Source organism: Artibeus jamaicensis, unplaced genomic scaffold (genome assembly GCF_021234435.1).
Source record: "Artibeus jamaicensis isolate MK-2021 breed Jamaican fruit bat unplaced genomic scaffold, CSHL_Jam_final contig_327, whole genome shotgun sequence".
Taxonomy (NCBI): Eukaryota; Metazoa; Chordata; class Mammalia; order Chiroptera; family Phyllostomidae; genus Artibeus; species Artibeus jamaicensis.
The window spans coordinates 700,053-721,588 of NW_026521772.1; the positions used below are offsets into that span (position 1 = coordinate 700,053).

General features: G+C 44.9%; 1 protein-coding gene across 6 annotated transcripts in view; it reads left to right on the top strand.

Moving 5' to 3' along the window:
* Positions 1–21,536, top strand: part of RABGAP1L (RAB GTPase activating protein 1 like) — a 425,645-nt gene that overhangs the window by 270,055 nt on the left and 134,054 nt on the right. For all 6 annotated transcript variants that reach the window (XM_037145558.2, XM_037145559.2, XM_037145560.2 and 3 more), the window contains one exon: positions 19,453–19,494. In XM_037145558.2, coding sequence (XP_037001453.2) covers positions 19,453–19,494 — 42 coding nt within the window. The remainder of the gene's footprint in view (positions 1–19,452; positions 19,495–21,536) is intronic.

A 21,536-nucleotide genomic window follows, 5' to 3' on the forward strand; every position in this document is an offset into this window, starting at 1 on the left:
GCTAAATGCCCAATAGTACTCTTTTGGGCACAAAAGAGCATTTTAAATGCTCTTTTAGAATCAAAGCACATTTAATTTCATAATTAATAAGCTTTCAACATGAAAAGTAGGCAGCTTAAAGTAAATGACTATAGGTTGAGTTGAATAGTGTTGAACATGTTTAAATACCATGAGTCAATCCTGAAATATTTGAAATTTTCAGGCTTTGGAAAAACAGGTTCCCTTTATCAGACAGCTATTACTTTGCTTATTCACCTCCCTAGAGATATGATCTTGTTCTTGTTCTTGGGGTTGAACTGCTAATGGGAATGAAGGTTCTTTTCAGGAGCATGAAGTATTCTGGAATTAGTGGTGATGGTTGTATGACTTTGCAAATATACTAAAACCATTGAATTGCAAGCTGTTAAAGGCTTGGTTCCATGCTATTTGAATTCTACCTCAACTCTAAAAATAAAGTGGGAGTCATTGGGCCTACATATAAACCCTGTAGACCTCTCCGAGATTGGGATTCTTTGAGTATATGACCCTAGAAATCTGCATGCTTAACAGATGTTCCTAAGTTTTTGAATTTTCCAAGGTTAAGAAATGCTGATTTAACAGTTTTTTTTAACTTATACGTTGAAATATGTTTGGGCTAAAAGATCTGTGGTTTTTGGTCGTTTTAATCATCCCCAGCAGCAGTGGCAAAGAGTCACTGGGAACTACTTGGTGTCCCACGTGGGAGTCACTGGTCTTCCGGGGGACCGAGAACTGTGGGACGGAGAGGGATGAGATGGCGCACTTCCCATCTCTTAGAGTGTATCCTATTCACAAATTCCAAAAACACAGTCATAGTTCAAGATAATTAGTTCAGGGAAGCACAAAACCTAAAGGGAGACACCCAACAATATTTCTGTGCTTGCTGCATTTTCAGTGTTGTCCTGGGGGTAGAACCTGGTCTGCTGATTTTTCTCAAGGCTCTTTCACTCAGATGTTCCCGTGGGCCTGTCAGCAAAGCCAAGTTGATAGAGAGCAGAGGAGTATTTTAACAGCCAGACTTCCTTGGCGCTGGAGTCTGGGTCGGGTTGGTCTCCGCCATGCTGCAGCGGGACAGATTGTGATGAACCATAGGCAGGTGTTTCAGTTCCTGTGAATTTAAGTCAAGAGCAAGACCGAACCCTCAGCTGCCAAACAGGGAATGGAGACGAGTCTGCAGTCTTCCAGTAGGCTATCTAGTAGGCTTCCTGTCTAGGCTAATGGTGCAGGTGCTTACTCAGATTTTTACTCTCACTTGGTCAGGAAGTTATATATGATCATTAATAGTACCCTATATATATCTATTAAGCTTAAAAATTTCTTTTGAATATTTAAAACTTTTCCTCAAAGTGTCAGAGCTTTTTATTTTGATTTTAATCCTTGCCTGAAGATATGTTTATTGATTTCAGAGAGGGGGGAAGGGAGAGAGAGAAACATTTACTCGTTGCCTTCTGTGTGCACCCTGGCTAGGGATCGCACCCACAGCCCAGGCGTGTGTCCTGACCGGGGATCGGACCCTCAGCCTTTTCTGTACACGACAACATAACCAACCAACTGAGCCACCTGGCCAGGGCCAAAAAGTGTTTTAAAAATGAGATTCATAAAGAATTTTTTAAAAAAGAGAAGTGTGCTTTGATACTTCATAAATTTTTCATGCTTGATGTTAGGCAATCTTACATTGACCAGGCCTATTTCTTTCTTTGACAGTAAAAATACATCAAGTTGAAAAGTTTTTACATTTATATGAATGGTTTATTATGATGGTTTTGTCATATCGTGAGCCCAAGAGTATGCTGTAGAGCAAATACTTTGTTCAGTTAGGGTGTGGGAACATGAATATGAGTAGCTTTTTCTACTTTTTAAAATCTCATTCTATGCCTCGGATTTGGCACATCCCAGTTTGGGGAACACAGTTATAAACATGGGGAGCCACTGGAAGTTTAAGTTAGGGTCATGTCATGATGGCATATATGTTTTAGAAAGGTATTTCTGAGGGAGCCAAAACACTTACGTTGTAATATCAACCAACATATGTTCAGTGGGAATAACAACATTAAAAATAAATGCTGCCCTGATCGGTGCGGCTCGGTTGGGCATCGTCCTGCAAGATGAAAAATTACCGGTTTGATTCCCAGTCAGAGCACAGGCCTCATCTGCAAGTTCAGTCCCCAGTCGGGATATGTAAGAGAGGTAACCAGTCAGTGTTTCTTTTTCACATTGATGTTTTTCTCCCTCTCTTTAGCCCTTAATTTCCCTCTCTCTGAAAATAAATAAGTGGAAAGGAAGAAGGAAAACTGTCACAATTTGAGAATAATATGATTGATTACATGTACTATAAAAAAACCTAAAAAATTCAGTAAAGTTGCAGGGTACAAAATCAATATACAAAAATCTGTTGTATTTCCATATACTAACAACAAACTATCAGGAAGATAAATTAAGAAAACAGTTTCATTTACAGTTGCATCAGAAAGAATAAAATACATAAGAATAAATTTAACAAAAGAGATGAAAGACCTGTACACTGAAAACTATGAGTCATTAATGAAAGAAATTGAGGAAGACAAATAAATGAAAAGCTATTTCATGTTCATGGATTGGAAGAATTAATATTGTTAACATGTCTGTATTACCTGAAGCAATTTACTATCAAAATTCCAAAACTGTTTTGTTAGAGAAATGGAACAGACCATCCTAAAATTTGTATAGAATTACAAAAGACCCAGAATAGCCAAAGTATGGCTATACTTTGCTGTAGAGCAAAGTATTTGCTCTACAGCATACTATCTTGAAAAAGAATAACAAAGCTAGAGGTACCGCCCATTCTCATTTCAAACTATAATACAAAGCTATAGTAATCAAAGCAGTATGGTAATGTGGACTAAAAACAGACATATAGATCAGTGGAACTGAATAAAGGGCCCAGAAATAAACCCACTGCATATATGGTCAAATAATCTACAACAAAGGAAGCAAGAACATACAATGGGGAAAGGACAGTCTCTTCCATAAATAGCCATGTACAAAGGAATAAAACTTGACTACTATCTTACACCAGGCACACATATTAACTCAAAATAGGTTACAGATCTAAATTATAAGACCTGAAACCATAAAGATCATAGAAGAAAACATAAGTGCTAAGCTCCTTGACATCGGTCTTGGCAATGATATTTTGGACCTGACTCCAAAACCAAAGGCAAAGAAAACAGAAATAAACAAATGGGACTGCATCAGACCACAAAGGTTCTGCACAGTGTAGGAAACCATCAACAAAGTGAAAGGACAACCCACTGAATGGGAGAAAATATTTGCAAATCACATATCTGATAAGAGGTTAATATCTAAAATATATAAAAAATAAAATACATAAAGAACTCCTACAACTGAATAGTGAACAAAACAATTCAGTTTAAAAAATGAGCAGAGGCCCTGAGTAAACAATTTTCCAAATGAGATGTATAGACAGCCAACAGACACATGAAAAGATGAGCTCCATCCACGTCACTAACCAGCAGAGAAATGCAGTCAAAACCACAGTGAGATATCCCCTCCCACCTGTTAGAATGGCTGCCATCAACACGCAGACCAAGAAGAAAATAGCATGTGTTGGTGAGGATGTAGAGAAAGGGAACCCTTGTGCAGCCATTATGGAAAACAAGGGGTTCCTCAAAATATTAAAATTAGAACTGCTGTATATCCAGCAATTTCACTTCTGGGTATTTATATGAAGAAAATGAAAGCACTAGTTTGAAATTATATATGTTTACCGCACCGTGTTCATTGCAGCATTATTTACAGTAACCACGACAGGGAAACAGCCTCGGTGTCCGTCAGTGGCTAAGTGGATAGCGAGGATGTGCTATATGTATAGAAAGGAGTGTACTCAGCCACAGGAAAGAGCAGAATCTTGCCACTTGCAGCAACATGGGTGGACCTTGAGGGCATTATACTGAGTGAAATAGTCAGAAAAAGACAAATGCCATACGATTTATGTGTGGACTCCAAAATGAAACAAAACAGAACAGAACAAAAGCCAGGCTCAATATATACAGAGAATTGCTTGTTGCCAGATTAGGGGGAGGCAGGGGTGGGTGAAAGGGATGGAGGGAATTAAAAGGTACCCACTTCTAGTTATAAAATAAATCATTTCTGGGGTATAGTGTACAGCACGGTGGCTGTAATTAGTACCACTCTTGCATATTTAAAAATTGCTAAGAGAGTAAATGTCAACAATTCTCATCACAGAAAAACCATTTGTAACTTAAAAAACAGTATGTAAGTGATGAACAGTAAGTAGACTTATTGTGGTCGTTCTTTAGCAGTGCACAGAAATGTTGAGTCATATGTTGTGCATGAGAAACCCATGTGAAGTGTTAGCTGTGCCACAGTGGAAAATGAGTTACAGAAGAAGGCAGACAGGGGCTGTCACAGACCTGTCCTCCAGCACTGGTGCCTTTTATCTCTCGTCCTGGGGACACATTTAAGAGCATGTGGTACAACACCCGATTTTCTAACAGTACTGCATCGTGGAACTGTAGGGGAGGGAACACATTATGAAGGGGAAGCAAAATTGTTCGGTGAGGTTTCTTTTGCCAGCCTTTTTTTAAGTGCGATTACTTCTGCTTGGGGAGAAGGGACTCACAGAATACATTAGTGCAGTACACAGCGCAGTACCCTGCACTGTGTCAGGGGTACAACTAGATTCTTAGTGGTTGGTTTATCAGAGGTGTATGTGGGAGTCCACAGGGGCTCACGAGTAATTTCAAAAGCATTCAAAAGGAGTGAGAAGTGAATGACTCCAACACAGTAGTTAGAGCCGTGAGAAGGATGCCAGGAAAGACAAAAGTGGAGCAGCAAGTGCTTCCAAATCGTTACGAAGTGAGGCTTTGACTTTTGTCTCTCAAAAAATAATAACTGGTAGCTCATCCGTTCAGCATCCAGGGGACCGGAGACACTCACAGAAAGGACTGCCTCAGTTATCCCCGCAGCATGTATTTATTTAATAAATATTGAACACCTGTTATGTCTTGACTCTGAGCTACATCTAGTAGATGCCATAGTTCATGGAACAGACATTGCCTTTGCATGCATGGAGCTAACAGGCTAATGGGAAGACGTAACAAATACAAAAACATATGTGATTATAATCTGTGCACCCAACACAGAGTACCTGAATATATAAAGCAAGTATTATTGGATATAAAGGGAGAAGTTGACAGCAATACAATTATAGCAGGCCCTCTCATACCCCACTAACACTATAGATCATTCAGACAGGAAATTAATAAGCGAATGAGGGCTTTCAGTGTCACATTAGACCATCGACTTCATAGGCATCAATATGATTATACATTATAATAAATGCTGTGAAGGGAAAGTGCAAGCTGCCTCAAATTTTGTAATAAGTAAGCCCATTTTAGATCAGGGTTTCGAGAACGGTCTCTCTGAGTAAGTGACATTTCAAGCTGAGATCTGAGAGATGAGTAGGAGAATTCCCATGGATGGGTGGGGAGAATGCATGTGTGAGGCACTCGGGTGGGAGGAACTAAAAGAGCCAGAACGAAACGCAGGGAGCAGTCGGTCAACAGGTGGGTGGGCCCGGTGCCGCCAGGGGTTGTCGGTCACATGGAAGGATACCTGGAGTTTCTCCCCAGGGCAGTGCGAAGCCGTCAGAGAGCTTCCAGCATGGAGTTGCGTGGTCCAGTGGAAATGTTTCAGCGATGACTGGGGCTGTGGCGAATGCCCTGGGGGGATAAGGAGCCAGAAGTGGGGGGCAGTTAGAGACTCTGTCCCCCTAAGAAAAGGTGGTGGTTAGTCAAATGTGTCAGCAGAGGGGATGAAGGGGGACAGACGGCTTCCTGTTTCAGGAGTAGAGGCCATGATTGTTAAGGACATGGTTAAGGATTGAGGGGTGGCGGACTCCTTGATGGATTCTGACCACTTAGGACTGTCAAGGCCTGGTAGAGTAGGATTGGGTTGGATTGAATCAGAAAAGAGCACCTACCTCCAGCCCAGAGCATTTTCTTAAATGGACTTTCATTTTTCCTTTATGTATTGTTTGGTCCTAAAGCGAACTTGTGCAACTGAAGGTCGAAGTTAACTGTAAGTTACACTCCTAAGAAGTATTACTGCTGTGTATTACCCAGGTGAAATACCTGCCCGGAACAGCAGAAATCATTACCCTTTTCCCAAGCACTACATACGTAAGTCGAGAAAGAGGAATATATTGCAGGAAAATTGTCGATGAGTCGTTGCTGGGGTTTTTTTCTCTTTAACTTCTGAAAACATGATCTCCTATTTTCTCCCCAAAAAGTTTTGTGTTTGGAAGAAAGAGGGTGGAATTTAGACTTACCAATTGGAAGCATTGCTAATATATAACCTTTTTATTTTTATTTTTATGTATATATTTTTAATATTTTATTTATCTTTAGAGGGGAAGGGAAGGAGAGGAGAGAAATATCAATGTGTGGTTGCCTCTCACGTGTCCCCTGCTGGGAACTGGCCCGCAACCCAGGCATGTGCCCTGACTGGGAATCCAACTGCAATCCTCTGGTTTGCAGGCCCGTGCTCAATCCACTGAGCTACACCAACTAGGGCACTTTTTACTTTTGTCTTTTAAGTTTTTACTTTCCTTCTAGAACCTATATAGAAATTGTGTCTAGGGAGTTTCTTTTCTGTCTTTTTTGAGGAAAGACAGTCCAGACGCTTTATGTTTCCGAGAAGGAGATAGCTGCTGAAGCAGTGTCCATGCTTGGTGGCTTACTGGTTTGGGGAAGGGAAGGGAAGGGCTCGCCTGCCCGCCAACCGCCTTTAGAGTCACGTGCCCTTTCCGCCGTGTTCTGGGGCAGTGCTGGGAGCGCTGCAGTCAGTGGACGGGCTGTGACGTGGTGGCAGAAAGTATCGTTCTTCGTGAGCTGGCGAGTGAAAATGAGTTTTGAAGATATAATAATTATTTTATGGTCCTTAATTTATATTAGATTTGTTTAATGATTTGGCACTTTTATTTTTCCCTTTGAATTTTTGTTCTTCCAGAAATCTCTGCTGCATTGGGGTTTTCATGTTAGGATTCGCGTTAGCATTAATAGGGGCTGATACCTCTATTATTAAGCTCTGTAAATTGATCTGCAGCAGACTTTTTATAAGTTAGGATACTTTTTCTTCTATTTTCTCACACAATTTTGATTAGCAACACTGATTCAAAAGAAACTTACTTATCTAAAGTGAATTTCCAGGTGAGATCTTTTAAATTATCTGTCACTATTATACAGCTAATTAGAAAATTGGAGTTACTTTTGAAAAGATACCAATTTTGACAGCTCGGTTTTTATGGCTTTTTACCCTTCTTTTACTGATGCATGGAGCCATCTGCTACTTGTGAGAAGTAGACTGTATTTTGAATTACGAGGCAGAAAAGAAATAGACTCTCTAAAAGAAGTGGATCTGAGATTCCAGTAGGCATTCGACTCAGCTGGTGGTCCTGTTGAATGCCAGTTCGGATCGGGGTGGGCGGTTCCGGGGCTAAGAACCGGAGCATCTGCACCTCAGCTCCCTCCCGGGTGATGCGGGGGCGCCGCCGCCCCCCACAGGGCATGCCTCCTGCAGCAAGCAGCCGTGGGAAGAGGGCCAGCGAAGGTCCTGCCCTTCCCTTTCCCGCCGTCGACCTCACTCACCAGGCACCAGAGCGGCATTTCTTTGGGGAGGAGAGGAGTCCAGAGCCTCCCTCCAGAGGACGCGCAGAGCAGTTTATTCTGCACTCCCTGCAGGCACGTCCTGGGGACGGTTTTCCTGCAGGCCCGGTCGAGCTGGTCGTTAATTGTCAGAACGCTGTCACCTCCACTCACGGCAGCCCCCGCCTGCTCCCCTGGAACCTATTCAAAATTCAGCTGCAACTTTGATTTCTATCTCTGATGTGCTACTCATTTAGTTACATTTATATTTTCTTTAAAGTGTTATTTCATTAAAAGATGAAAAGCTAAACAAGTTCCAATATGTAGCTTCTGGAACAGTTACTTGACTGGAGACTGTTTTTTGGTGAGTTGACATTACAGTGATTCCCCCTCTACTATGTAGACACGAACACTCCTGTTTGCAGCACACCAGTGTGGGGTCACAGGTGATGTGACTGTGCACCCCTTCTCTGAGAAGGGGGGCACCTCTGGTTTCACCCAGGTGGACTGTCGCTCAGGCCTGAGGGCCACTGAGCACAGTCACTTAGTCTCATGGTCCTAAAGGAAATCAAACCGGCATAAAGCCAGTTCTGCTTGGGGGCATGTGAATTTGATTAAAAAGTAAAAATGATGGCCTAGAGAAAAGTGTAATGGACGGAACATTTTTTCCAAGTTCATTCTTCAGTAGAACAGCATTGCCTTCCCATCCCTGCTCACCTCGTGGGAGGCGGCCCCAGGGACCAGCCATGTGGACAGGCAGCTCCCCACCCTCAGAGGCGAGGCTGTGAGGCTGCCCAGCGGTGCTGAGGGCCATGGGGGGCGGGGAACCAGCCTGCCGCCATGCTGACCGCACACCATCCGAGGTCCCTCTGGAACGGGTTCCTCCCCCTGCGCAGGATGTCTAGAAAAGGGACTTTCACTTTGGTGACTCTTTCGAGACTTTCAATGCCCTTGCTTTTCTTACGTTTGTAAAGCTAGACCACACTGTTTGGGGGAACAAATATATATTCTGATGGATAATCCAGAAAACAAACAAGACAAAGACCTTTGTGCCCCAGATCTCCACCTTGAGGACGTCCTTTTCCATACCCCTCCTGGCTGTCCATCTTTACTCTTATTCATAAACCTGCCCTCCACTGAAGTCTGCAAGGTGCCTGGAAACCCCTTCAGTCGTAAAACGGCTACATTCTCCAGGCATAGTGTGTAAATAAGTCTTGGTTACCACACTCTACCCAGGTGATGTTGGTTCTTTCCTTGGTTCCCGTCTGGTGAACTGGAACTTTGAGACAGCCATGCATTTATAACCTGTTCAGTCTGCTCTCAGTTTGAAACCAGAAAATCGAGTGTTTCTACTATATTGAGATCATAAAGAATAATAGGTTGTTAGACAGGGAAGTCTGTGGGTAGTTTAAGCCCGTAGCCCCCATTGAAAAAAATGGATAGAGTTGCCCCTGTATCCACCTTGTGGATTTAGAAGGAGAGGACTTGTGCACGCCCGGCAGGAGAAGGTGCAGGACCCACAGCTGACCTCACGCCCAAAGCAGGAGTGGACAGTTGACTAGCCAGGCTTCAGTGTGATGCTCTGGGTATAGTAGGTGATTCTTCGGTAGCAGCCTGTACTGTTGGACCTACGCTGCAGCAGGCTATCTGGCTTTATTTTTTATTGGGAGATTTATGAAGGCCTTGAGGACAGTTCAAACCACAAAAAAATTTGCAATTGGTGCATATGAAGACAGATGACAAAAACTGAGAATGTGAAACCTTGAAAAATGTGCCTTCCAGTGCATCTTCAGTGACAGGGAAAAATGGCACTCAGGTGCTCTCCGCTTCTTTTGAGGACAGACCAGAAGGAAGTACATGTGGACGATGACAGGAGGGACTGACAGGAGGGACGGCCATCGGGTGGAAGGCGGAGCCGCAGGGTGAGGCCAGTGAGCCCCGCACGGGAGGCACAGGAGGCACAGGAGGCACAGGAGGCGGGCGTTCAGCTTCCCCGTTACCTTCCCCGCCGTCTCTGGTTCTCATCACTGTTTTCTGTGCTTGGGGTTCGGCGTCTCAGGGCCCGAGTGAGCGGAGGCACCTCCAGAGGTCATGTCCGCTCGGCGATCTTGCACAGTCTGTGTCCCAGTGACGGTTTGAGGCCAGACCGCAGCCTGTCCGGGTGAGCTGCCTGCGTCCTCAGCGCCACTGAGCCCGGCTTCATTGAAATGAATGTTTACACTCCAACTGGCAGGTCAGGAATAAATGCCAAAGGCTGACTCAGTCAGCATCTACCATTTTCTAGAAGCAAAACCTACAAACACCTTTCCTCCCTCCTTGTTGTGTAAGGTTTGTCAGTCCTTTGATCGGCTTCTCCTGGAGCGCCAGCCGCTCCCATTTCCTTGAAGCTTGAGCTCATCCTTGTACGGCTGAGTCTTTGAGCTGATCAAATTGATTGGGAGATAGAAGAGACTGTTTTTCAGGAAATTATAGGGGAATGTATATGTCAGTTGTTACCAAAATATGTAGCAATTTTCTTGAGATCTTAAGTAACTGCAATTCCTCATAACATCCTGAAGTTCAGTTCCGAGGACTCTGCTGTGACAGTGTGTTCAGACGGGTGCTGCCTAACTGTGTGTCAGGCACTGGTCCAAATGCTTTACAGGCCGTGACTCATTTCATCCTTCACCGCGCCGGTACTGGTGAAACTGAGGCAGCGAGAGTTCAATTAATTGCTCTGTGTCAGACAGGAGGAGGTGAAAGGTGGACTGAGACCTGGTAAGGCCAGCCCCCTAGCACACCTCATACCCCCCACTCTGTTGACTCTCCAAAACCACATCAAGGCAGGAAGGGGACCAGACTTAGCGCGAGATGAGAGCCCTTTGTGTTGTTACCTAAGCATCACCAGGGTGATAATGTGGACCCAGGTCTAGGCAGTTGCAGGGTCCACGGAGAGGCAGTGGGCAGGGGCCTGGCCTCCCTCTCCTGCTCCAGGCCTCCCAGCCCTCCGGCCTCTGGTAGTTCTTTGTCCTGATGAAGGGCGTCTAACCGGATGGCTGACTGAAGCCTGCAGCCGAGGGCAGCAGGGTCCAGGTCACCATGACGGGGTGGAGACAGAAAGGTGACCACCGCCGGAGTTCCCTGCCGACAGGGTGTCTTCATAGGAACTGTAGCCTGCTTTCCAGGCCCCTCTCCCTGATTCCCCAGGGTGGGCGCTAACCTGTCTATATTTTTATCTCCTGTTCCAGTGGGGGTCTGTTGTTGGCGGGATGACCTGTCCATCCTTGTAAACCTGTGAATGTTTGTGTGTGCTAAGCAGTCCTCAGAATGGCTCCGATTGGATGAGTACCTGTCAAAACCTCCAACTTGATTTCTTTCTCTTATTTTACCTGCCTTGTTTCTGGAAGATCTGTTTAATTCAGACGTCACTGACCTCTAAGGATTCTCTTCCCAGGGTCGCTCAGAGTGAAGGGTGCAGGCTTTGCAGATACATGGCTGTTTAGTACTTCGTTTTAAAAACAAGTGCAAGTCAAGCAAAGGTAAAAAAATAGTCACCCATGATCAGGCAGAGGCATTCATATGTTGGATTTCTCTCTCATCCTCCCCATTCTTGAGCTCTCTTCTTCACAACATTGCTTAGGAAAAAACGAACAAAGGAATCTGTGATAAAGTGGAAAATATATAGTAAACCTGGGGAAAGGAAAAGTGGGAATCATTCAGATTTTGTCCCATTTTATATTGCATTATTGAACACGTAGTCCACTTAAGGGAAGACTTAGTTAGCCACGGGGACTGGGAGCTGAGTCTGCCCGAAGGGCCCTGTAATCTCCCTGAAACTGCCGCTAGGTTTTCAGTGCTGCCACCCTGACCTCTAGTGGTCATCTGGCGGCAAAGACCAAAAACCGAAACGACCGATCATTTATTTCACTGGTTACTCCATCAAACTCTTACAAAAGATTGAACTTGTAAAGAGCTTGTAATATGAGCCACTTCTTGGCTGATGCATTACAATATTCCTGCCATAGAACCTGTATTAAAGAACAGACAGTACTTCTTTACATTTGCACAATACTTGCTTTCTTCCTCCTGTGGAAGAATGCATTGCTCTACAGATCACAGAAGTGGGAAAGTTATCAAAGACGAGACCAAGGGGCTCTGGTCGGCTCACCTGACGACACACTCCTCCAGGCCGAGTGGCTGTGAGCCAGTGTTTTGGGGTGAGAGCTACTGATAACACGCAGCCTCCTGATAAGGCTCACTGACCAAACCCTGCTTCTGTGCTGTTCCTGCCCGGAGCACGTCATCCCAGTCTATCAGAAGCAGGCATCAGACAGATCCAACTGAGGGACGTTCTGCGGAAGAACAAAAGTGTCGAGTTCATGAAAGGCAAAGACTGGGAACTGTTCCGGATGAAAGGAGACCAAGGAGACATGGCAACTAAATTCAGTGTGTGACCCAGGACTGGGTCCTCGACCAGGAAAAGGACATTAGTGGGACATCTGAGAAAACTGAAATATATCTTTCTTGGTTTTGATAGTTACTCTGTGGTTATATAAGGCATTAACATTTGATGAAGCCAGGTGAAGGATACGCAGAAAGCACAGTCGTTGGCAATTTTTATCTAAATCTGAAATCATTTCAAAGCAAAATGCTTTCAAAACTTAAAAGCAGCCACTTACTTGGTTCACAGTTTCCTATGTCGGGCTTTGGGACGGGTTCGGCTGTGCAGTTCATGTCTGGTTCACATGGCTTCCGCGTGGGCGCCTGGGCCGGGGGATCCTCTTCGGGGCGATGTTTTCACTCACGAACCTGGCCCCTGGGTGATCCCTGCCTCTTTCCTGGGGTGGCAGCTCATCCTGCGGGCCCTCCCGTCTCCGTTTGACTCCTCAGAGCGGGGTCCGAGTGCAATTGCACCTCTCACCGGGGGACTGGCCTCCGGGAGCGGAGCGGTCAGTGCGCAGGTCTGGGCCCGAGTGTCAGCACAGCCCCACGTTCTCCGCACTGTTGCTCAGAGAAGTAGCACAGCCCGCCCAGATCCCAGAGGAGAGGACGGAGACCCCACCTCCCAGTGGCAGAAGTGTCGAAGAATCTCGGCAGGCTTTAATTCAGCACAGACATCTAACCGGAGTCTCGCTGAGTTTGCGGTACAGATGGACTTAGCTGAGAAAAGCATGGGGTTTTTGTTGTCGTTTGTTCTCCCGGCAGGCGTAAGTTCTAATCCTGGCTTTGCCATTTATTTACTAGCAGTCTGTTGTCTCTGAGCCCCGTTTCCTCATCTCTGAAGTGGTAGTAGTAACACTCAGGCCGCAGACCTGTGGAGAGACTTATGTGAAAGATATGTGTAAAGTGCAAGACCTGGCTGGCAATAACCGTGTGAACCTAATAATCATCGCTGGTGTTTATTGACTACTTAGCAAGAGCTCAATACACTAATATGCTGTTTATACGCGGTCTCATTCAGTCATTCCCCTTCCTGGGTGGCATGTCCCATGGGGGATGGGTCAGAAAGGCAGCACCCATCTCCTCTGGCGTGAGCCGCCTTTGCCGGTGGGTCTGCTTTGTTTCTGGGGCCACTTCTGGTTTGCTCATTTCTCACGGCCTTATTGTTAGGGCTTCCGCCTTCACATGCCACCGATGTCTCTGCTTTGATCCCCGAGGACCCAGGTGCTGAGGCACACGTGACACCACCTTCTCAGCGTTTGTTCTCCTGCTGTCAGCATTGTTTCTGACAGCCTCTCGTGTCACCTGTCAGCTCCCAGAGCCCACGACAGCGTGCTCATCAGAGCCACGGTGAGCGCTGTCTGTTGCAGCGAGCGCCCTGCTCTCAGCCGCGCTCCGTGCAGGCTGTGGGAGCTCGGTCGTTGGCCTCCCCGGGAACATGACGATCTGCGCTTGGGAGCAATTATCTAATTTGGGGCAATTACTCGTGGGTGTTCTCTAAGTGAACACTTTTGCAGGCTGTGACTGAGCTCTGAAACGGCAGCTTCCCAGTCGGATCTCAATCTGTTGTCACTGGAGGAAGGTGGGATCCTTTCTGTTTCCGACAAGCTGCCCATTGCCTCACAGCCTGTAAGTGGTCAGCTGCTTTTGAGAGTATTTTCGATGTGGAGACAAATGATAAAATTTGGTTTCGGTGGGAGTCACCCATTTGTAATCATTCCACTCCCCGCTGTCAAAATCTACTTGCCTTCAGATGGAAGGAACCACTTTAACCCCTTAGGAATTAGAGGACATGTTAAATAATACCCAGCGAAGGGATTTGTTCCTTCGTTCACCTGTCTGTTGAGCCGTCTTCTCTAACTTGGTGGTTGACAGTGTAGAGGTTGAAGTCTACTTACCAACTGTGTGAGCTGGAGCAATGAACTTGACTTCTCTAGGTCTTGATTTCCTGTGTATAAAATGGGATTTAGTGTTGTCCTGGCATTATGCAGGGACACGTTTTTCATGTACTTAATTCAGATCTTGGCACACAGAAGATGTTCAGTGGATGCTACTTATTTTCTCGCTCTGGGAGGGAGACCTTATACTATCAGTAATGAGTAACCATAACAACATATTTACCTGTTGCTTGTTCTCTGAACAATTCTCCAAACGTTTTACCCTTTGAATCCTGTTGGGAAACCTTATTTCCCCTTCAGTAGCAAACAAATTGCTACAGATTACGTATTCTTAGAAAGGAGGGGCATTTTGAAAATGTGTTACTTCCTTTTCTTTTAAAACTATATTTCAACAAATGCATTTCAGCTCAGTTGGGCAAAGGGTGGATCACGTAAGAGCAGGGGACCGTGAGGTGACAGTGGGGGGTTTAGGCTGAGTTCCTGGTGCTCAGAAGAATGAAGGGCGGTTCGCGTAGTTCACTTTAGAGTTGGCTGGGCGCTGAGGCCCACCGCCTGGGCTGACATCGTCATATGAATTCCAGCCCCTGTGGAGAAGGATTCTGTAGTTCAACACTACCTCTAGTTATATTCCTAAATGAGAATGTCTTTTAAAAGAAAAAATAGGGGCTGGTATGGCTCAGGGGATTGAGTGTCAGCCTGTGAACCAAAAGGTCACTGGTTCAATTCCCAGTCAGGCCACGTGCCTGGGTTGCTGGCCAGGCCCCCTGTAGTGGCCACAAGAGAGGCAACTACATACTGATGTTCCTCACCCTCTCTTCCTCACTCCCTCCCCCTTCTCTCTAAAAATAAATAAATAAAATATTTTAAAACAAGGGGAAAATAGGTACTTTTAAATATGCAACTAAGGTTGCCTTTGTTATTCTCTTAGGAAATCAGGGTATGTCTTTGTAGTGAAATAAAGGTCTTGGTAGAACAGCAAGGTTTTCCTGACTTTCAGCAGCTCAGAATTCTGCAGGGACCTTCGTTTCCACAGTCTGACCACACCGTTCTAGTTCAGTTTAAGGCTTATGAAGTCTATACTTTTCTTGTTTGTTTGTTTTTTAATGGATAATATCTGGAGCTTTGTGTAAGCAGATGCAGTAATATCTGACTATTCTGAACTTGTTTAAAGAGTTTGCATATGTACATTTTTTTTTTCTGGTAACTGCAAGTCATCCTTTAGCTTCCCAAACTTAAAAAAATTATCTGCTTTTTACTGAATTGCACACACTTCCAACACACAGTATTCATGAACGCAGCTGGGTCATCGTGATGTGCTGGTGTTTACTACTGAAGGGCTGTTGGCTCCCCCAAAGGGGCCAAGGTCGCTGTAAATTTTATAGTTTTTTAAGGGTGTATCTTCCGTTTCTATCAGTTCTACTATTTTAATTTTGACAGCTGTCCGTATAGGCTCTCTGTTCCTCATCCCATCCAGCACACACTTTGCTTTTAGTTTGCTGTTTCTGATATCTGTAAACTATAAAATCATATCAGCACACTAATTTGAATAAATATTTCTGTTAGTGAGAGTTATTTTGGCTCTTTGGAGATCATTAACTTTTGAAAAACTTTCTAAGTTCTTACATGAATTTTTCATAGCTCAGTTGGCTAGTTATTTCACTTTAAGATAGCTAAAAAAAGGATTTCTTAACTATAGTTTGACGGTGATTCTGTAATTGGTTTAGCTGGGTCTATGGGGAAAAGAATAAATCCAGAAAATTGGGGGTAGCTGGTACAGTTCAATCATTCAGTCCTCAGACAAGCACTCACTGTGCTCACTGCAGCAGCACTGTGCGGCGAAATGCCGTTACCAGTTTTTAGGGGGCTTGGGGGTGATCCTAACTTGCTACTATATATGGATGTATACCCTTAGAGTAGTCAGGTTGATAATGTGAAAAGCATGAACTGTAATACATTTTGTTGTGAAAATCAGTGTGCTGTCAATGTTACTGTGAATGCAAGGAGGAGGGGAGTGTTTGGAGGGGAGGTTGAGAATAGAGCAGAGTTGGTTGAACCTGGAGTGGTGTTTCCAGAGAGTGCACCAAAGGGACTGGGAAGGAGAGCAGGGCGGGAGAAAGCCTGGGAGAAAGGACCAGAGCATTGTGAGGCTTAGAGAGGAGAGCCGTGCATCTTCAGCAGGGACGAGGAAAGCAGGACAGGCAGGTGGACTCAGTCCGGATGGCACGTGCATAGGCACTCGGGCTGTGGGACCTCCCTGGCGCCTGGCAGCCGCGATGCAGATGGGGGGAGTGTGGGGCCAGGCGACGGGTCTTTTTCTCTCGGTCTGCAAGTTTTGGCCGCCATGGCAGCAGTTAGTGGGTGGGGCTGCAACTTTACAAAAGCAAACTTTGCTTAGTTGTAACCCAAGTTTTTGATCTACAGTGGTCTTCTTTTCTCTGCTTGGTAATAGTAACCAAAACCAGGGTAGGGTCATTGTTTGGTGTGGAGGTGAACTGTGGCAGTCTGTTTTAGTCTTCCGGCAGGATTATACTTCCAGCTGCTCGTGTTTTCTTAAAGAATTAACCGAGTAAACCCAGAACTTCCAACCAAGTATTTTGTGTTTATCATTTTCCCTTCTACCGTCACGTCATCTTTTCGGGGGCCGTGAGAGATCACAGTAGCAAGTTGTGGTGGGAGGGCACTCTAAGTGGCTAGTCCTACTCCTCACTTCTGGTTTTGGAGACAGGAGAGGGGGTTTATTAGAACACCTTTGCATAATGCCCCCGATACAGCTCCATTTCCGAAAGGCAGACGGGTTCCGTTTGTGACTGAGATGAAGAGGGCACATCTCCTAGACGCCGGGCGTATGGGAGGTGGCAACTCACAGTCAGCTCCAACTTGAAAGATCTTTCTTCTCATGTACAATAACTTTCCTGGCGAGGAAACAGCATATTCTGTGGTGACCTTATTTCTGGTTCTGTCATCTTGAGTATTTAAGATTTCCTCTCTTGAATTTAATGTCTAAGCATCTCTTCAGAATGAATTGTGAAGTCAGAGGTCACAGTTCAGCTCCAGTATGGCTTCTTAACAGGCTATTTAACTCACTTATTCCTAAAGAAATACTGCTCTGACTTTGAGGAGGGAAAAAAAAAAAAGGAAAAGCAAGCCTAGCAGATAGGCCCTAATTACCATCTCTAGTTGTTCAAATACTGCTTGAGAGCAAGAAATCAAACAAACTAGCAGTGAGAACGGTGGTGGATTTCCAGTGTGATGGTTACAACTTCCCACCTGCAGTCTGTCCCAGGGATCAGCGGCACTGCTGGTGCCAGGCTCTGCGCTGCGGTCTGCTGCTGGCGGTTGGACCACACCGCCCAGATGTACAGCCCCAGAGACTCAGGAATCACTCTGCTCTTCTGCATTCTGCCCTCTTGACCTTGGAACTTGACTCTCCCAATTCTTAGAACATAGAAGTGATTTAGAAATAGATTGAAGGAAACTTCCACCAAGATGGAGGCATAGGTGGAGACACAGTGCCTTCTCACACAACCAAGTTTAGAGACAACTAAATATTAGCAACAGAAAACACAGCCAGAACACGGAAAATTGAACTTTTCGGAAGTCTGTTAACAACAAATTCTTCAGCCTGACCGGTAAGGGGCGAAACTAGCAGCTGGTGGAGCGGGGTTGCCCAGGAAAACTCGGTCAGACGGACTCAGGCCCGAGGAATCCAGGCGCAGGGTTGGACCTAGTGAGAGACAAGCAAGCGACCGAGCGAGCGACCGTGGGGAAATAGCGAGGGAGGAGGGCTGCGGGTTGACTGTGGTCGCGCATTTGTGCGCGGATAGACAAGCGAGGGAGTGGGTGATTTGACCGGGACCCAGCGGGTCCCCAAGGCAAGTGGCAGTGGAGGGCGCCGCCATTTCCCAGCTCTGACCCCACCTCTACATACAGCGTCACAACCCAGCGACCTGGGAGTCCAAGCCTCCACTCCTCACACTTAAAGGGCACAAACAGACCAAAAATGGCTCAAGAAGATCTCAAAGCCCCAGAGCCTATAAATCTAAGCGATGAAGAAATAGCAAAACTCTCAGACGCACAGTTTAAAACACTGGTGATCAGGATCCTCACAGAACTGGTTGACTATACCCACAAATTAGACAAACATATGAAGGCGAAACTAATTGAAATGAATGGAATTGCACAGGAAACCAATAGCGATGAAAAGGAAATTGGGACTCAAATCAATGGAGTGGACCAGAAGAAAGCAAATAATGGCCAAACAGAAAACAGTGAAGAAGCAAGAATTTAAAAAAATGAGGAGAGTCTTAGGAACCTCCAGGACATCTTTAAACGCTCCAACATCTGAATTATAGGGGTACCAGAAGGGGGAAAGGAACAGCCACCAGTGGAAAAGTTATTTGAACAAATAATAAAGGAGAACTTCCCCAATCTGGCAAAGGAAATAGACTTCCAGGAAATCCAGGAAGCTCAGAGAGTCCCAAAGAAGTTGGACCCAAGAAGAAACACACCAAGGCACATCATCATTACATTAGCCAAGATTAAAATGAAGGAGAGAATCCTAGAAGCAGCAAGAGCTAATGGGACAGTCACCTACAAAGGAGTTCCCATCAGACTGTCAGCGGATTTCTCAAAAGAGACCTTACAGGCAAGAATGGGCTGGAAAGAGGTATTCCAAGTCATGAAATCCAAAGACCTACAACCAAGATTGCTCTATCCAGCAAAACTTTCATTTAGAATGGAAGGACAGATAAAGTGCTTCTCAGATAAGATCAAGTTCAAGGAGTTCATCATCACCAAGCCCTTATTATATGAAATGTTAAAGGGACTTACCTAAGAAAAAGAAGATAAAAAAGATGAACAATGAAAGGACAGCAAACTCACAGTTATTAAGAACCACACCTAAAACAAAAGCAAACTAAAAGGACAGCTAGATCAGGAGCAGAACCATAGAAATGAAGATCTCATGGAGGGTTAGCAACAGGGGAGTGGGAGGAGGAGAAGGGGGGAGAAGGTACAGAAAATAAGTAGCATAGACAGTAGATAGAAAATAGATGGGGGGCAAGAATAGTATGGGAAATATAGAATCTAAAGAACTTGAGACACATGGTCATAAACTAAAGGGGGGGTAATGGGGACAGGGGGGTAGGGTGGAGGGGAATGAAGGGGGGGAATAGAACAACTGTAATGGCATAATCAATAAAAAATAAATAAATAAATAAATAGATTGAAGCAAAATGATTTATTGTAAAAGCAGTGATTTTATATGAACATTCATTAAATAGTATTTAAAATGTGCAATAAGCCTCTCAGAGAAAGAAAATACCTTTCTAAAAAACCTCACGATTTGTTTATTACTCTATGTGAAAATGGTGTGTGGGTGTCTTGGGAAAATACTTAATGAAGTAGTGGTGTATGTAGCAGTGTTGATTTTGCCTTTTTTTTAATTGCAGGGTTTGAACATAATCTTCCATGTGGCCTTGGCTCTTCTAAAGGTAAGTCTTTATTTTGAAGTCACCGGACTCTCTGACCTCTGTGCCCTTGGACCTGGTGGAGTTCAGCTCCCAGCCTCTGACTCATTTTAGATCCTCAGGCCCATGAGGAAGACTTCTTTGAGGACCTCTGATCCTGTCCTGTCCTCCCTTCCTCTTTTGTTATTGTTTATTTGGAATTTGTTTCTTTGTTTTCCTTGTAATCTACCATAGCACTTATTCCAATAACTTAAAGATTTTCATTCATCTGAGTTAGATGATACAAGAGTAAAGTTAAAACCTGTTTCTGTCAAAATGATGCCAGTTTTTTAAAAAAATACTTCTTACCGTAACAACATCCCTGGAGGTACCTAAACATACCATCAAATTATTAGAAAGCTTCTATAATACACTGACTAAAAACGAAACTACTACATTTCAATTTGCAGTTCTTTCTCTGATAGCTAGAAATTTATAAGACACTTTAGAATTCAGTTATAATTACCTTGTTGGCTTTTATATCAACATATCAATGCAGCTTTAACAGTGCAGTAATAGCAAGACATTTGCTGAAGAATTGGTAAAAATAACTCAGTCAGTTTTTGTCCTTCAGGCAGAGACGACGTTCCATTATGGAAGGCGGTGATTGCCTTGTTGGTTAAAAATTGCAGGCTCACCTTTTCCCCAGTAAAGCATAGGGGGGAAAATTTCGGCCACTGGACCCAGATTTGGTTCTAACTTCAGCCCCAGTATACCACCTTGAGCAAATTACTCCAAGTGCTCAGGCCCTGAGATTTGAGATAGTAGAAACCAATTTGTGGGATTATTGTAGGAATGAGATGAGGCGCTACATGAAGGTTCTAACGCACTGTCTAGCGAACCGCACTGCCCAGTAAACGTCAGTGGTCGTTGCTGTGGTGACAGCTGTAGTCACAAGGTGACTCAGAATTCGTGTCTGGGTTCCCATCATGCCTGTGAGTTTCCCGAGAGACAATGGCCTGGCCTCCCGGTGCCTTGGTCAGCGAAGGCGGGGCGGCGCTGGGGCCTGTGCGACCCCGCCAGCAGGTGCGGCTCCTGACCGCTTACTCCGTGAGGCATGTGTGCTTTGGGAGTTCATTAGATGGACTTGAAGTTGTCCACTCAGTCATTTTGAGTTTAGATATGAACGATTCTTATGGCACAGTTACATTAGAAGGTAGGGAAATAGTTAAAATCCCTTCAATGGAATAGCAACCATATTTGCATGGATCTTTTAATGAAGTTATGGATTTGTCTACCTCTGTTTTTTTTTCTTGTCATTAAAATGGATGAAAACCAAATTATATTTAAGATGCTTTCCTTATAGGGCTGGAATTAGCCTTTTAGAATGCCTAAGTAGCAAAAGAATTATGTAATTCAGAGCAAAAACCACATTAAACGGTACAGGAAGTGTGAGAAGTTCAACAAAGTTCTGATGTTTCCCATCATGTCTAATTTTTTAAAGATCTCAGATGTCACATCTTTTCCAGGATGTCCCCCCCAATTTGGGGGGCGACCTTTCTTTACTGGCACCCTGAGCACATGCGTGTTCTGTCTTTTGTGGGTAACCAACCCTCCGGGTATCAGGCCTGGACTCTGTGTCAGCCACTGCGTATCTCTCTGGCAGATTACCTTTCTGATCAACAGGGTTTTTAGGCTTGATTGTATTGGCCATGCGAACCCAGACATGACCTGTGCGGAGGGACCTCTCTGGCCACAGGGCAGAAAGGCTTTTGTATCTTCTCTAGTAATACTTGGATACTTATCTCATACTGTCTTGGGGATTTGACCAGAGAAGGTGTAAAGGGGAGAGTTTCTCGCTGCCGTTGGCCTGTATCTCCACCCGGTTCCTATGTGAATCTGGAGCTGGCCCCACATACAGTGCAGATGGGCCGAACCGAAGGCCATTGACGGATCTGAGGGAGCACTCCCGACACGTGTGGCAGTGGCCAACTGAGCTCCCGATCTAGCGTGCCAGATGGAAGACTGTATTTGTTTATGTAAAACTAACAGACGCAGGGGTAGTTCGAAGTGCTTGTGCACGCAGT